General features: G+C 57.7%; 1 protein-coding gene across 1 annotated transcript in view; it reads right to left on the bottom strand.

Annotated features, from left to right (window-relative positions):
- BOP1 (BOP1 ribosomal biogenesis factor) overlaps nucleotides 1-14,761 on the bottom strand; it is a 55,430-nt gene that overhangs the window by 33,295 nt on the left and 7,374 nt on the right. The window contains exon 3 of the mRNA XM_071738573.1: nucleotides 12,591-12,692. Coding sequence (XP_071594674.1) covers nucleotides 12,591-12,692 — 102 coding nt within the window. The remainder of the gene's footprint in view (nucleotides 1-12,590; nucleotides 12,693-14,761) is intronic.

Genomic DNA, 14,761 nt, shown 5'->3' with positions numbered 1-14,761 from the left:
AGGGCCGGAGCGTGGCCGGCTGAAGGATGGCTCCAAGGGCTGGCCCTGGGCCCCCCTCCTGATGGGGCTGGGGTGCTGGGGGGCAAAGAGCCACCCCAAAAGGGCTGGGAGGTTCTGGGCTTGGTGTGCTGGGGGGCAAAGAACCACCCCAAAAGGGCTGGGAGGTTCTGGGCTTGGTGTGCTGGGGGGCAAAGAGCCACCCCAAAAGGGCTGGGAGGCTCTGGGGTTGGATGGGCAAAGAACCACCCCAAAAGGGCTGGGAGGCTCTGGGGTTGGTGTGCTGGGGGGAAAAGAACCACCCCAAAAGGGCTGGGAGGCTCTGGGGTTGGTGTGCTGGGGGGGAAAGAACCACCCCAAAAGGGCTGGGAGGTTCTGGGGTTGGATGGGGAAAGAACCACCCCAAAAGGGCTGGGAGGCTCTGGGGTTGGTGTGCTGGGGGGCAAAGAACCACCCCAAAAGGGCTGGGAGGTTCTGGGGTTGGATGGGGAAAGAACCATCCCCCTAAGGGCTGGGAGGTTCTGGGGTTGGTGTGCTGGGGGGGAAAGAACCATCCCCCAAAAGGACTGTGAGGTTCTGGAGTTGGATGGGAAAGGAACCATCCCCGAAGAGCTGTGAGGTTCTGGGGTTGGATGGGGAAAGAACAACTCAAAAGGGCTGTGAGGTTCTGGGGTTGGAGCAAAGTTCTGGGGTTGGGGTTCTGGAGGGGGAAGGACCCATCCCCTGCAGAGCAGAGCCCACAGCCCGTACGTGCGTCCAGGATGGTCCCAAACCTGGCACAGAACTTTCTCTTGGGGGGAGAACCCTCCCTGATGATCACCCAGAGGGTCACAGAATTATGGAATGGTTTGGGATGGAGGGACCTAAAAGATCCTGTCCATGGAATGATGGAACCCCAGGATCCTGCTGGTTGGAAGAGCCCTGGAGGATCACTCAGTCCAACCACAACCCAACTCCACCAGCTCCAGTGTTTAACCCCCCATGTCCCTCATCCCCACATCCCCAGGGGTTGCTCTGAAACCCCTCCAGGGATGATGGGGACTCCAGCCCTGCCCTGGGCAGCCTGGGCCAGGCCCTGACAACCCTTTCCAGGGAGAAATTCTTCCCCACCCAGCTCCAACCTAAACCTCCCTGGAGGTGCTGATTCCCCAGAGAGTCCCCACCAGCTGCACATCCACGGGAAAAGCTTCCCCTGGATTGTCCCACCGAGCCACCCAAAGACAGGGGACAAAGGCAGCCGGGTCCCCAGGCTCCTGTCCCCAGCACCTCCTGCCCTGCCCTGTGCAGACCTCGCTCCCTGGTTCCAGGAGGAACCCGGATTGTTCTGCCAGAGCTTGTCCATGTTGGCAGTTCTGAGTCTGCTCGTTATCTTCCAGGGGTTTGCAGAGCCCTTCACTGTTTTGTTCCAGAGTTTTTCCAGGAATCGAAGTTCAAGTTGAATGTTGGTTTTTTCTTTTTGGATAAGTTTGTGCTACTGGATAGGGAGAGGTGAAATAAAAAGTGAAAAAAAAAAACAAACCCAAGAAACCAGCAAGGAGAGGCTGGTGAGAGAACCATGAGGGAGAAGGAGGGACCAGACTCAGGTCTAGAGGATGACGACTTCCAGCAACTGCTTCATCCCCAGCCTGGAGGGGATGGAAAAACATGGAGCATCCCTGACCAAAGGCAGAAGCCCAGCAGCTGCTGCTCTGGCTCCAAGGACACGGGGAAAGGGACTGAGGTAAAGCTCCTCCAGGATCACCCATTCCTGGGGTTCTGATGGCACCCAGAGAGCAGAGAGGAAAACCTCTGACCCCAGAGATCATCCTGAGGAGAGGCAAGACACTGGAGAAAAACGGGATTGTGGAATGGTTTGGGTGGGAAAAGAGCTTTGAGCTCAGCCCCACTGCCAAACCAACCCCTCCAAGATGATGGCTGTGGTGGATCTGGTTCTGGATTCACAGCAGGGGAAGCTGCAAGGGGATGGTCATTCCTGAAGAGAATCATGGAATGGTTTGGGTTGGAAAAGAGCTTGGAGATCCTGGAGTCCAACCCTGACCCCATCCCCACCCCATGTCCCTCATCCCCACATCCCCAGGGGTTTCTCTGAAACCCCCCCAGGGATGATGGGGACTCCAGCCCTGCCCTGGGCAGCCTGGGCCAGGCCCTGACAACCCTTTCCAGGGAGAAATTCTTCCCCAGCTCCAACCTAAACCTCCCCTGGCACCACTTGAGTTGTGCCAAAAGTTCCTCTTGGCCCATCCCTTGTTCCTTGGGAGCAGAGCCCGACCCCCCCTGGCTCCAACCTCCTCTCAGGGGGTTGCAGAGAGCCAGAAGGTCTCCCCTCAGCCTCCTCTGCTCCAGGATCAACACCCCCAGGGCCCTCAGCTGCTCCTCACAACTTCTCCAGACCCTTCTCCTTCTGCTCCAGGCCCTTCCCCACCTCCATTCCCTTCTCTGGACACCCCCAGCCCCTCCAGGGCCCTTTTCTCACCCAAAACTGACCCCAGCACTCGAGGTGTGGCCTCCCCAGTGCCCAGCACAGAATGGAGAATATTTTGTTATTCTGTTGAGTTCATTCATGGCTTTCTTCCTTCCTATTTTTTTTCTTTTTTCAGTTGTTTTTTAAACACTTTACAAACCTCCTGAGAACACAACCCTGAAGGAAAATTCCCAATCATCCTTTCCATGCCCCGCTGGCCCCCAGGTTGCCCGTCCAGGCCTTACATTCCTCCTCTCAGGCAAGCTGAGGATTCCTGGGCTGATTTTTCTGGATCTTGCCCCTCTTCCCAGCAGCCCTGACTGTCTGGACAACTTTCTCCTCCCTCGCCAAGTCCCCGAGAAGCCGGTGCTGGGCTGGCAGCTCCTCAGATAACACCCAAGTGACGTCTGCGGGGAGGAATCCCGGCGGGCACCGATCCCTCCGGAGTCCCTCAGGAGGAGACGGCAGCTCTGGCAGGGACACACCAAAACAGCTCTAAAAATGTCACTGAGGAATCGATCCGCAGAGCCAGGAACCATCCCCGGCAGCTCCCTGACACCCCTGGCACAGCCAGGGAGGGAAAAGCCAAAGAAAACCCCGGGGGAGGTGGGAGCAGAAGAGCCGGAGGTGCTGGAGGGAACCGAGGGGGAGGACGTCACCATCCAGAGGGACCTGGAGAGCCTGGAGAGCTGGGACCTGGACAATGGGATGAAGGCCAACAAGGTCCTGCACGTGGGTTGGGGTGACCCCCAGCACCAACCCAGGAGAATGAGTGGAGATAATCCCTGAGGAGAGGGACCCGGGGGTGCTGGGTGAGGAATCCAGGAGAATGAGGGGAGATAATCCCTGAGGAGAGGGACCTGGGGGTGCTGGGTGAGGAATCCAGGAGAATGAGTGGAGATAATCCCTGAGGAGAGGGACCTGGGGGTGCTGGGTGAGGAGAAGGTGCCCAGGAGCCATCAAACCCCCAGCAGTGTGAGCAGCAGGGCCAGGGAGGGGATTGTCCCCTCTGCTCTGGGGAGACCCCCCTGGGGTAAAGCTGTGTCCAGCTCTGGGGTCCCCAGCAGCAGAAGGACACGGAGCTGCTGGAGCCAGTGCAGAGGAGGCCCTGGAGCTGCTGGGAGGGCTGGAGCAGCTCTGCTCTGGAGCCAGGCTGAGAGAGTTGGGGGTGTTGAGGCTGGAGAAGAGAAGGATCCCATGGGGAGACCTTGGAGCAGCTTCCAGGTCCTGAAGGGGCTCCAGGAAAGCTGGGGAGGGACTTGGGACAAGGGCCTGGAGGGATGGGAGCCTCCCAGGGGGAAGGGTTTGCAGCTGGGAGAGGGGAGATGGAGAGGAGATCTTGGGCAGGGAGGGAGAGAGGGAGGGAGAAATTGTTTGGGGTGAGGGTGCTGAGCCCCTGGGTGCCCAGGTTGCCCCCAGAAGCTGTGGCTGCCCCATCCCTGGCAGTGTTGAAGGTTGGATGGGGCTTGGAGCCCCCTGGGCTGGGGGAGGGGTCCCTGACCATGGCAGGGGGGGCACTGGGGGGGATTTAAGGTCCCTTCCACCCCAGCCCAGTCTGGGTTTCCCTGATTCTCTGCCATGAAGCAGACCCAGCAGGTTCCTGGAGGAGGAGGATGGAGAGGCAGAGGTGCTGAAGCTTCCCCAGAGGTCACCCCAGAGGCAGGAACCTGCTGGGACAACCCTCAGCTGGCCTTGGGCTGGGAGCTGAGCACAGACCCAGCACGCAGAGGGGGAAAGCAAATGGAAAAATGAAAAAAAAAACCAAAAAAAAAAAAACAGAAGAAGAAAAAAGAAAGAGAGGAAGAAAAGTTTCCACTCATCAGCCGAAAGTTGTTGTGGGTTTCTCGCTCTCCTTGGGTCAGGGACCTGAAGGTTTAAGTGGATTGGGTGATGTCATTCCTTCCAGAAGGAAAAAGTCTTTCCTGCCCCAAGTGAGCTGCTTTACAAACGCTTTAAATATCAAGTCTGGGGCAGCCAAAAGACAGAGTAATTTAAGTCCTTTCACTCTTTTTTTTTTTTTTTTTTCCTTCTTTCTTTTTGTGGGTTTTTTTTTTCCCTTCCAGGTTGCACCAGACCCTGCTCAGTGGTGCCTTTCCCCTCCACCAACCCCACCTGCACCTCCAGCTCTGCTCAAACCCCCAGCCCAGGGATGGTCCCAGGCCAAGGGCTTGCGTGGCTCCGGCTCTTTCCAACCCTTTCCAGCCCTCCCTGCCAGCCCAGGAGGCAGCCGGGGGGCTCGGGCCACCCCACGGCCTCCTCCAGAACCCTCCCCGCTCGGGAATTTTCCGTTCTGGCTGCAAATTGCAGAAACCTGAGAGGGTGCCCGAGCTGCTGCTCTGTCCCAGCCCTGAGGCTCGGCCAAGTGATGGGCAGAGCCTTGGGCAGAAACCTCCCAGCTCTTGGCAGGGGGCACCGAGAGAGCTTTGGGTCCTTCCACCTCTGGCACTCGGACCAGCAAGGTCCCTGCACCATCCCACCAGGAAATCCGTAGGAATTCCTAAAAAAGCCCCCGATGAGCAGGGAAGACCACCTGGGGTGGTGGCACTTGATCAAAGAGCGGTTGGGTCTGGCTGGACAGGAGATCTCTGCCAACAGATCCCTCCATCCCTGCTCCAAGCCGGAGCTGAAGGGCTCCTGGAGCCCCCCTCACCCTTTGCCCCTCACCCTAAAGCTGCTCCAGAGGCTCCCAGCACCCCGGGCAGAGGAGGAGCTGGGTCAGGACCCAGAGGGAATGCCCAGGCTTTGATCCACGAGCTTCTGAGCGCCTCGGTTCCTTTTCTGTTTGTTTTGCTCCTCCCGAAGCTCCGTGGCTCCAGATGTTCTGCTTATTGGCCTCGGGAGCTGCAAACCTCGACGCCTGCAAAGCCTCTGGCATCTCCGGGCCAGCAGAGCCCAGGCCAAGGGCTGGGTAAGAGGATCCAGCAGCACGGAGCTGTCTGTCCCTCTCCTGCAATTCCAGCTTTAAACCCGACGCCTTTTCATCTCCTCCAAGATCCCCCCCGTGCTCCCTTCCCATCCTGTTGTTCCGTCCTCTCCAGCTCCGCTTCGCCTCCAAACGACACCAAATCTCCTCTGCTCACTGATCTCTTCCTCTGGAGATTCCCCCCAGGCAGACAATCATCAGACCCCCCACCCCCCCCCCTTCCCCTTCCCTGGCTCCTGGAGCTCCTTTTGCTTTTTCTTCCCCTTTTCAACACGGAAGGATGGAAATGGGGCATGGAGCTGCAGCTGCAGGACCCCACTGATGGGCCCTCACCAACCTTCCCACTCCTGAGCCTTCCTGGAGCCACTTCCCAACTCCTTCCAACCCCACAGCAGATGCTTCCACCCCATCACACAATGGGTTGGGTGGGAAGGGACCTCAAATCCCCCCCAGTGCCCCCCCCTGCCATGGTCAGGGACCCCTCCCCCAGCCCAGGGGGCTCCAAGCCCCATCCAACCTTCAACACTGCCAGGGATGGGGCAGCCACAGCTTCTGGGGGCAACCTGGGCACCCAGGGGCTCAGCACCCTCACCCCAAACAATTTCTCCCCATCTCCAACCTCAATCTCCCCTTTCTCTCCAAGTTTTAACCCATTTCCCTTCTCCTCTCCCTACCCCCCCGTGTCCAAAGCCCTCCCCCAGCTTTCTTGTAGCCCCTTCAGATATTGGAAGGTTGCTCTGAGCTCACCTGGGAGCCTCCTCTTCTCCAGGCTGAACAACCCCAATCCCTCAGCCTGGCTTCCCAGGGAGCTGCTCAGCCCTCTGAGCATTTCAGTGCCTCCTCTGGACACCTTCCCAGAGCTCTGTGTCCTCCTGATGCTGGGGACTCCAGCACTGGACACAGTTCTGAGAATTTTGATGCCATGAGCAACGGTTCCTCGGGATGCCAGGAAGGGACCTGTGCCACCCCTCAGCCACCTTCTTTAGGTCAGAGTTGTGACCTTTGGCTTAGGGCCATCTCCTCACCTGGGTTTTGGTTGCCCCATCCCTGGCAGTGTTGAAGGTTGGATGGGGCTTGGAGCCCCCTGGGCTGGGGGAGGGGTCCCTGCCCACCCAGGGGGCTGGATTTGATGATCTTTAAGGTCCTTTCCAACCCAACCCATTCCATGATTCTATGATTTGAACCTCAAAGCTCCCTGCCCCAAGATGGAAGAGGCACATTTTGGGAAGGATGGACACGAGGATGGATCTTCCCCTCAACACAAGAGGGCAGGAAAATAAAACCCACAGAATTCAGGAGGAGGGACACTTGTCCACCAGGATGATTCAGGAATCTGCTTCCCTGGGGAGGCCATGGAGCACCAGGTGGGGCTGGAGCCCCTCTGGGATCTGCTCTGTGATACCCACGAGCTTTGGAGAGGCACAGGGGCAGAGATGGAGCCCTGAGCCCCTGCACCCTCCCTGGGGGACACCAAACCCATCAGGATGGTGGGAAAGCACCCAAAGGGCTGCTCCTCACCAGGCTTCAAGGTGCTCAGCTCCATCCCTCGTGACAAGGGACCCTCCCAGGGGGAAGGGTTTGCAGCTGGGAGAGGGGAGATGGAGAGGAGATCTTGGGCAGGGAGGGAGGGAGGGAGAAATTGTTTGGGGTGAGGGTGCTGAGCCCCTGGGTGCCCAGGTTGCCCCCAGAAGCTGTGGCTGCCCCATCCCTGGCAGTGTTGAAGGTTGGATGGGGCTTGGAGCCCCCTGGGCTGGGGGAGGGGTCCCTGACCATGGGATGGTTTGGAAGTCAATGACCTTCAATCCTCCTCCACCCCAAGCCATTCCATGACTCTCTGATCCTGCTGGCACCTGGAATCCAAACCCTTGGCCCCTCATTCACACCTCCAGGGCCACCAGACCCATCCAGACAGGACCAGGGGGGGAGGTTTGCAAAGCAGGAGGTGAGTGGGAAGCCCTGGAGCATCTGCTGGGCTCCAGGCAGGTTGGGGATAGGGCTTGGAGCAACCTGAGCTGGTGGGAGGTGTCCCTGGCCATGGGGTGGTTTGGAACTCCACGACCTTCAGGCCCCCTCCACCCAAAGCCATTCCATGACTCTCTGATCCTGCTGGCACCTGGAATCCAAACCCTTGGCCCTTCCCACTCTGAGCCCAAACCCTTGGCCCTTCATTCACACCTCCGGGGCCACCAGACCCATCCAGACAGGACCACGGGGGGGAGGTCTGCAAAGCAGGAGGTGAGTGGGAAGCCCTGGAGCATCTGCTGGGCTCCAGGCAGGTTGGGGATAGGGCTTGGAGCAACCTGAGCTGGTGGGAGGTGTCCCTGGCCATGGGATGGTTTGGAACTCCACGACCTTCAGGCCCCCTCCACCCAAAGCCATTCCATGACTCTCTGATCCTGCTGGCACCTGGAATCCAAACCCTTGGCCCTTCCCACTCTGAGCCCAAACCCTTGGCCCTTCATTCACACCTCCGGGGCCACCAGACCCATCCAGACAGGACCACGGGGGGGAGGTCTGCAAAGCAGGAGGTGAGTGGGAAGCCCTGGAGCATCTGCTGGGCTCCAGGCAGGTTGGGGATAGGGCTTGGAGCAACCTGAGCTGGTGGGAGGTGTCCCTGGCCATGGGATGGTTTGGAACTCCACGACCTTCAGGCCCCCTCCACCCAAAGCCATTCCATGACTCTCTGATCCTGCTGGCACCTGGAATCCAAACCCTTGGCCCTTCCCACTCTGAGCCCAAACCCTTGGCCCTTCATTCACACCTCCGGGGCCACCAGACCCATCCAGACAGGACCACGGGGGGCAGGTTTGCAAAGCAGCTGGTGAGTGGGAAGCCCTGGAGCATCTGCTGGGCTGCAGGCAGGTCGGGAAGCGCCGGAGTGATGAGTTTGGAGGAGCCGTCTGCCAGCGCTGCGTTCCGCGGGGCTTTGGGGTTTGGGGATTTTTTTTCATTCTATGCTTTTTTTTTTTTTTTTTTCCCTTTCTCTCTCTCTCTCTCTTGGCTAATCAGCTACTGAAAGAAGAGCTCCCTCAGCCCAGCCAGCCAGACCCCCCCCTCCCCTTCCCCAAAACCACCTCCAAGCCCGGGTCAGCTGCGTTGCGGAGGAGGGGAAGTGGGCTTGGAAAGAGCCGTCGGGCGCAGCGAGGAGCACTCAACGCTCCCCCATCCATTATCCCCTGACATCTGGAATAGTCATTGAGGGAGGAAACAGAACCAAACCAGAGCCCCCAAACTGCTTCCTCCCCAGCGAGGCCCTGACAGCCCCGGCGGCTCACGGCCATTCATCTCCCCGACGTGGCCGAGGGGATGGGGAAGGTGGCCAAGGGGAGGGAGAAAATGGCCAAGGGGAGGGAGAAAATGGCCAAGGAGATGGGGAAAGTGGCCAAGGAGATGGGGAAGGTGGCCAAGGAGATGGGGAAGGTGCCCAAGGGGGTGGGGAAGGTGGCCAAGGGGGTGGGGAAGGTGGCCAAGGGGGTAGGGAAAGTGGCCAAGGAGATGTTGAAATGGGGGGGGTTGGTGAGGATGGGCTCCCCCACTCCTCTGCTGATGCCCCAGGTGGAGATCTGAGCGGTGGAGCCGGAGGGGGAAAGGTCCCAACACACGAGGTGGGGGCTCTGGGCCCGTCCAGGAAAACCCCAGTGGGTTTTGTTGTGTCTCTGGTCTGGGGGAGATGAAGTTCCCCCCCCTTCCCGGGCAGGTGGCCAGGAGCAGAACGGCGGCGGCTGCCGAGGAGAGCGGGAGCAGAAATCCAGGAGGTGCTAAAGACGGGGGCAGAGCCGGCCTGGGTTTGATTTTCCTTCAAGAGCTTCTCCAGCCCACGTGCAGGAGGAGGCAGAGCACGAGCTGAGAGCCCCTGAGTGGCAGCCAGGACATCCCCAGGCTCTGGGACATCCCTTGGGCTCTGCTCTGGGACATCCCCTGAGCTCTGGGACATCCCCAGGCTCTGGGACATCCCCTGAGCTCTGGGACATCCCTTGGGCTCTGGGACATCCCCTGAGCTCTGGGACATCCCCTGGGCTCTGGGACATCCCCCGGCCTCTGGGATCAGTTTTGGGTGAGAAAAGAGCCCTGGAGGGGCTGGGGGTGTCCAGAGAAGGGAATGGAGGTGGGGAAGGGCCTGGAGCAGAAGGAGAAGGGTCTGGAGAAGTTGTGAGGAGCAGCTGAGGGCCCTGGGGGTGTTGATCCTGGAGCAGAGGAGGCTGAGGGGAGACCTTCTGGCTCTCTGCAACCCCCTGAGAGGAGGTTGGAGCCAGGGGGGGTCGGGCTCTGCTCCCAAGGAACAAGGGATGGGCCAAGAGGAACTTTTGGCACAACTCAAGTGGTGCCAGGGGAGGTTTAGGTTGGAGCTGGGGAAGAATTTCTCCCTGGAAAGGGTTGTCAGGGCCTGGCCCAGGCTGCCCAGGGCAGGGCTGGAGTCCCCATCATCCCTGGGGGGGTTTCAGAGAAACCCCTGGGGATGTGGGGATGAGGGACATGGGGTGGGGATGGGGTCAGGGTTGGACTCCAGGATCTTGAAGGATCTTTCCCAAGCTCAGTGATTCTGTGGTGGATTCCCCAGAACTGGGCACAGGACTCCAGGGGGGTCTCAGCAGAGCAGGGGAGGAGAATCCCCTCCCCTCAGCACCTCTCTGGGCTTCTCCTGAGGGACACTCTTGGGGTCTGGGCTCACGTTCAGCTTCAGCTCCATCCCCCCCACCCCCAGCTCCTTCTCCTCAGGGCTCTCCCCAGTCCCTTCTCCTCCCAACCAACCATCATGGTTGGAAAGAACCTCCAGGATCATTCAGTCCAGCCACCAGTCCTACACCACTAAATCATTTCCCAAAACAGGACCAGAAAACCCAGTGGGGACCAAACCCTGCCCCCACCTCCCCCAGGACCCACAGAGGAGCAGATCCACCCCTGAAAGCCCCACAGAACCCAGCCTGAACCCTCTGATCCACCCCAGATGCCAAAGAGAAACCCACCCTGAGCCCCAGGACAACGTTGCTGCTGCTGCTCCTCATGTCCCCACTGTCCCCCCTGAGCTTCCATGCACGCAGACACCCCGTGGATCCACTGCTGGAGCTCCTCATCCTGAGCTGGAGCTGCTGGAGCTCCTCATCCTGAGCTGGAGCTGCTGGAGCTCCTCATCCCAAGCTGGAGCTGCTGGAGCTCCTCATCCAGAGCTGGAGCTGCTGGAGCTCCTCATCCTGAGCTGGAGCTGCTGGAGCTCCTCATCCAGAGCTGGAGCTGCTGGAGCTCCTCATCCCAAGCTGGAGCTCAGTGTCTGAGCCATGGGAGCTCCTTGCTCTGAGCTGGGGCCATGGGAATTCCTCCTCAGAGCCCGAGCTGCTGGAGCCCCTTGCTCAGACACCTCCAGGAGGCCCCAGCTGCCTCTTCACCTTCCTGACCACGCAGGATTTTCTCCTCTGTTCCTTCTCAGTGAGTGGTTCAGGAGGTGACAGCCTGGAATATTCCACCCACCCAGCACCCAGGAGGCTTCTCCAAGCATTTCTCCAAGTTCTGGCTGGAGCTGCCCAGCTCACCCTTTCAGGTGGACCTCAAGCCCCAGGATCAGATCCAAACACCCCCACAAGCCTTGGCAGCCCCTCTGGCCCAGCCCTGGAGCTCTCCACCAACCCCATTAATTGATTTAGCAGACCATTAACAACAGCCACGAAGTTTGTCTGCAACAACCAAGCCCTGGAGGCATCTGCCAGGGGTCCCAGCTCCCTTCCACACCACCAGGTTCCAATCTTTTCCCAGAAACCCAAACTGGTTTTCAGGGCAGAGCCCCACAATGGTCACAGCTGGAGCTCAGACACCTCCCAAAAGGCTGAAAACCCCTCAGGAACCCCCTGAGCCCAGAGCCCAGGTCGTGGGACTCCCAGCACGGGTGGGAGGGGAGGTTCCTCCTTCCCAGGTGGATGGGAGATTCCTTAAAGCTGCTCCAAGGGATGAGTCCTGACCAGGAGCCTCCTTCAGAGCCCAACCCCGGCGCCTCTGGGCTGCTCCAAGGGGCTCTTTGTCCAATTCCCCATCACAGGAAACGGGGCTGGACCACACTGCTCCTCCTCAACCTCCCCCAGAAGCCACCACAGGGACCAAAAACCTTTCAGGGACCAAAAACCTCCACAGGGACCAAAAACCTCCACAGGGACCAAAAACCTCCACAGGGACCAAAAACCTCCACAGAGACCAAAAACCTCCACAGGGACCAAAAACCTCCACAGGGACCAAAAACCTCCACAAAGACCAAAAACCTTCCCAGAGACCAAAAACCTTCCCAGAGACCAAAAACCTTTCAGGGACCAAAAACCTCCACAGAGACCAAAAACCTCCACAAAGACCAAAAACCTTCACAGAAAACAAAACCCAGCACAGAGACCAAAAACCTCCACAAAGGACAAAAACCTCCACAAAGACCAAAAACCTCCACAAAGGCCAAAAACCTCCACAGAGACCAAAAACCTTTCAGGGACCAAAAACCTCCACAGAGACCAAAAACCTTTCAGGGACCAAAAACCTCCACAGAGACCAAAAACCTTTCAGGGACCAAAAACCTCCACAGGGACCAAAAACCTTCACAGAAAACAAAACCCAGCACAGAGACCAAAAACCTCCACAGAGACCAAAAACCTCCACAGGGACCAAAAACCTCCACAAAGACCAAAAACCTTCACAGAAAACAAAACCCAGCACAGAGACCAAAAACCTCCACAGAGACCAAAAACCTCCACAGGGACCAAAAACCTCCACAAAGACCAAAAACCTTCACAGAAAACAAAACCCAGCACAGAGACCAAAAACCTCCACAGAGACCAGAAACTTCCACAAAGACCAAAAACTTCCACAAAGACCAAAACCCAGCACAAAGACCAAAAACCTCCACAGAGACCAAAAACCTCCACAAAGACCAAAAACCTCCACAAAGACCAAAAACCTCCAAAAAGACCAAAAACCTCCACAGAGACCAAAAACCTCCACAAAGACCAAAAACCTCCACAAAGACCAAAAACCTCCAAAAAGACCAAAAACCTCCACAGAGACCAAAAACCTCCACAAAGACCAAAAACCTCCAGAGACCAAAAACCTCCACAAAGACCAAAACCTCCACAGAGACCAAAAACCTCCAAAAAGACCAAAAACCTCCCCAGAGACCAGAAACCTCCCCAGAGACCCAAAACCTCCCCACAGCCCACGCAGCCCCTCAGGAGGCAGAGCTCCTACCTCTTCATCCGAGCTGTCTTCCTCGTACTCATCCTGGGCCTCATTGTCCTTCCGTGAGGAATCCTCTGGGAAGACTTTGCTCTTCCTGGGAGCCCCCTTGCCCTGAAAGAGAGGAAAATAAACCCAAAAAAGGGATGAGGATGTTGTGGGATTCGTGCCCGTCCCAGCAGAGCCCTGGGCTGGGCAGTGACACCCAAAGTGCCACCAGCACCTCAGAGGGTCCCAGGGCACCACAAAGCTCCCCATGGAGCAACCTGGAGAGAACTGGGATGTCCAGAAAGTCCTGGGACACCCAGCAGGGAAGGGGAAGGAATGGGGGTGGAAGAGATGGAGGAGGAGGAGGAGGAAGAGGAGGAAGAGGAAGAGGAAAAGAGGAAAAGAGGAAAAGAGGAAAAGAGGAAAAGAGGAAAAGAGGAAAAGAGGAAAAGAGGAAGAGGAAGAGGAAGAGGAAGAGGAAGAGGAAAAGAGGAAAAGAGAAGAGGAAGAGGAAGAGGAAAAGGAAAAGAGGAAAAGAGGAAAAGAGGAAAAGAGGAAGAGGAAGAGGAAGAGGAAGAGGAAGAGGAAGAGGAAGAGGAAGAGGAAGAGGAAGAGGAAAAGAGGAAAAGAGAAGAGGAAGAGGAAGAGGAAGAGGAAGAGGAAGAGGAAGAGGAAAAGAGGAAAAGAGGAAGAGGAAAAGAGGAAGAGGAAGAGGAAGAGGAAGAGGAAGAGGAAGAGGAAGAGGAAGAGGAAGAGGAAGAGGAAGAGGAAGAGGAAGAGGAAGAGGAAGAGGAAGAGGAAGGAAGAGGAAGAGGAAGAGGAAGAGAGAAGGAGAAGGAGAAGGAGAAGGAGAAGGAGAAGGAGAAGGAGAAGAAGAAGGAGAAGGAGGAGGAGGAGGAGGAGGAGGAGGAGAAGGAGAAGGAGAAGGAGAAGGAGAAGGAGAAGGAGAAGGAGAAGGAGAAGGAGAAGGAGAAGGAGAAGGAGGAGGAGGAGGAGGAGGAGGAGGAGGAGGAGGAGGAGGAGGAGGAGAAGGAGAAGGAGAAGGAGAAGGAGAAGGAGAAGGAGAAGGAGAAGGAGAAGGAGAAGGAGAAGGAGAAGGAGAAGGAGAAGGAGAAGGAGAAGGAGAAGGAGAAGGAGAAGGAGAAGGAGAAGGAGAAGGAGAAGGAGAAGGAGAAGGAGAAGGAGAAGGAGAAGGAGAAGGAGAAGGAGAAGGAGAAGGAGAAGGAGAAGGAGAAGGAGAAGAGAAAGAAAGAAAGAGAAAGAGAAAGAAAAGGAAAAAGAAAGTGAAAGAGAGAAAGAGAGACAGAGAGAGAGAGAGGAGCAGGAGGAAGGAAAGGAGAAGAGAGACAAAAGCAGGAGGAGGAGGAGGCAGCTGAGCTGCCCCAGGGACTGTCCCTGGATCACACCCATCCTCCCTCTGCAGCTCCCACAGCCCCGGCACTTCCAGACCCATCCCAAGAGGAGAGGGATCAGGAGAGGAGGAGAGGGAGAAGCTTCTCCTGGGAGCTGAGGAACGACCCAAATGGACCTGGGCAGGACCCGGGGACACTGAGAGGAGCCCCGGAGAGCCCAGGAACTTCCTGGGAGGTTCTGAAGAGATCCATGGAATGATGGAGTGGTTGGGTTGGAGAGAACTGGGGAGTTGGCCCATGGACCCAAACTGACCAGAACCTGCAGAACTTCACCCATGGACCCAAACTGACCAGAACCCCCTGCAGAACCTCACCCATGGACCCAAACTGACCAGAACCCCCTGCAGAACCTCACCCATGGACCCAAACTGACCAGAACCCTCTGTAGAACCTCACCCCATGGACCCAAACTGACCAGAACCCCCTGCAGAACCTCACCCATGGACCCAAACTGACCAGAACCCTCTGTAGAACCTCACCCATGGACCCAAACTGACCAGAACCCCCTGCAGAACCTCACCCATGGACCCAAACTGACCAGAACCCTCTGCAGAACCTCACCCATGGACCCAAACTGTCCAGAACCCCCTGCAGAACCTCACCCATGGACCCAAACTGTCCAGAACCCCCTGCAGAGCAGCCACCAGCCCAGCAGTGCCAAGGCCACCACCAACCTGTGTCCCTCAGCACCCTCCTCATGTCCCACGCCCCAATCCCAACCATCCTGGTGCCCCCCACTGGACCCATTCCTGTCTCTCAGGGTTGGGCTGGGGAGCCCAGACT

Source organism: Heliangelus exortis, chromosome 2 (genome assembly GCF_036169615.1).
Source record: "Heliangelus exortis chromosome 2, bHelExo1.hap1, whole genome shotgun sequence".
NCBI lineage: Eukaryota > Metazoa > Chordata > Aves > Apodiformes > Trochilidae > Heliangelus > Heliangelus exortis.
This window is presented reverse-complemented; position numbering and strand designations above follow the sequence as displayed.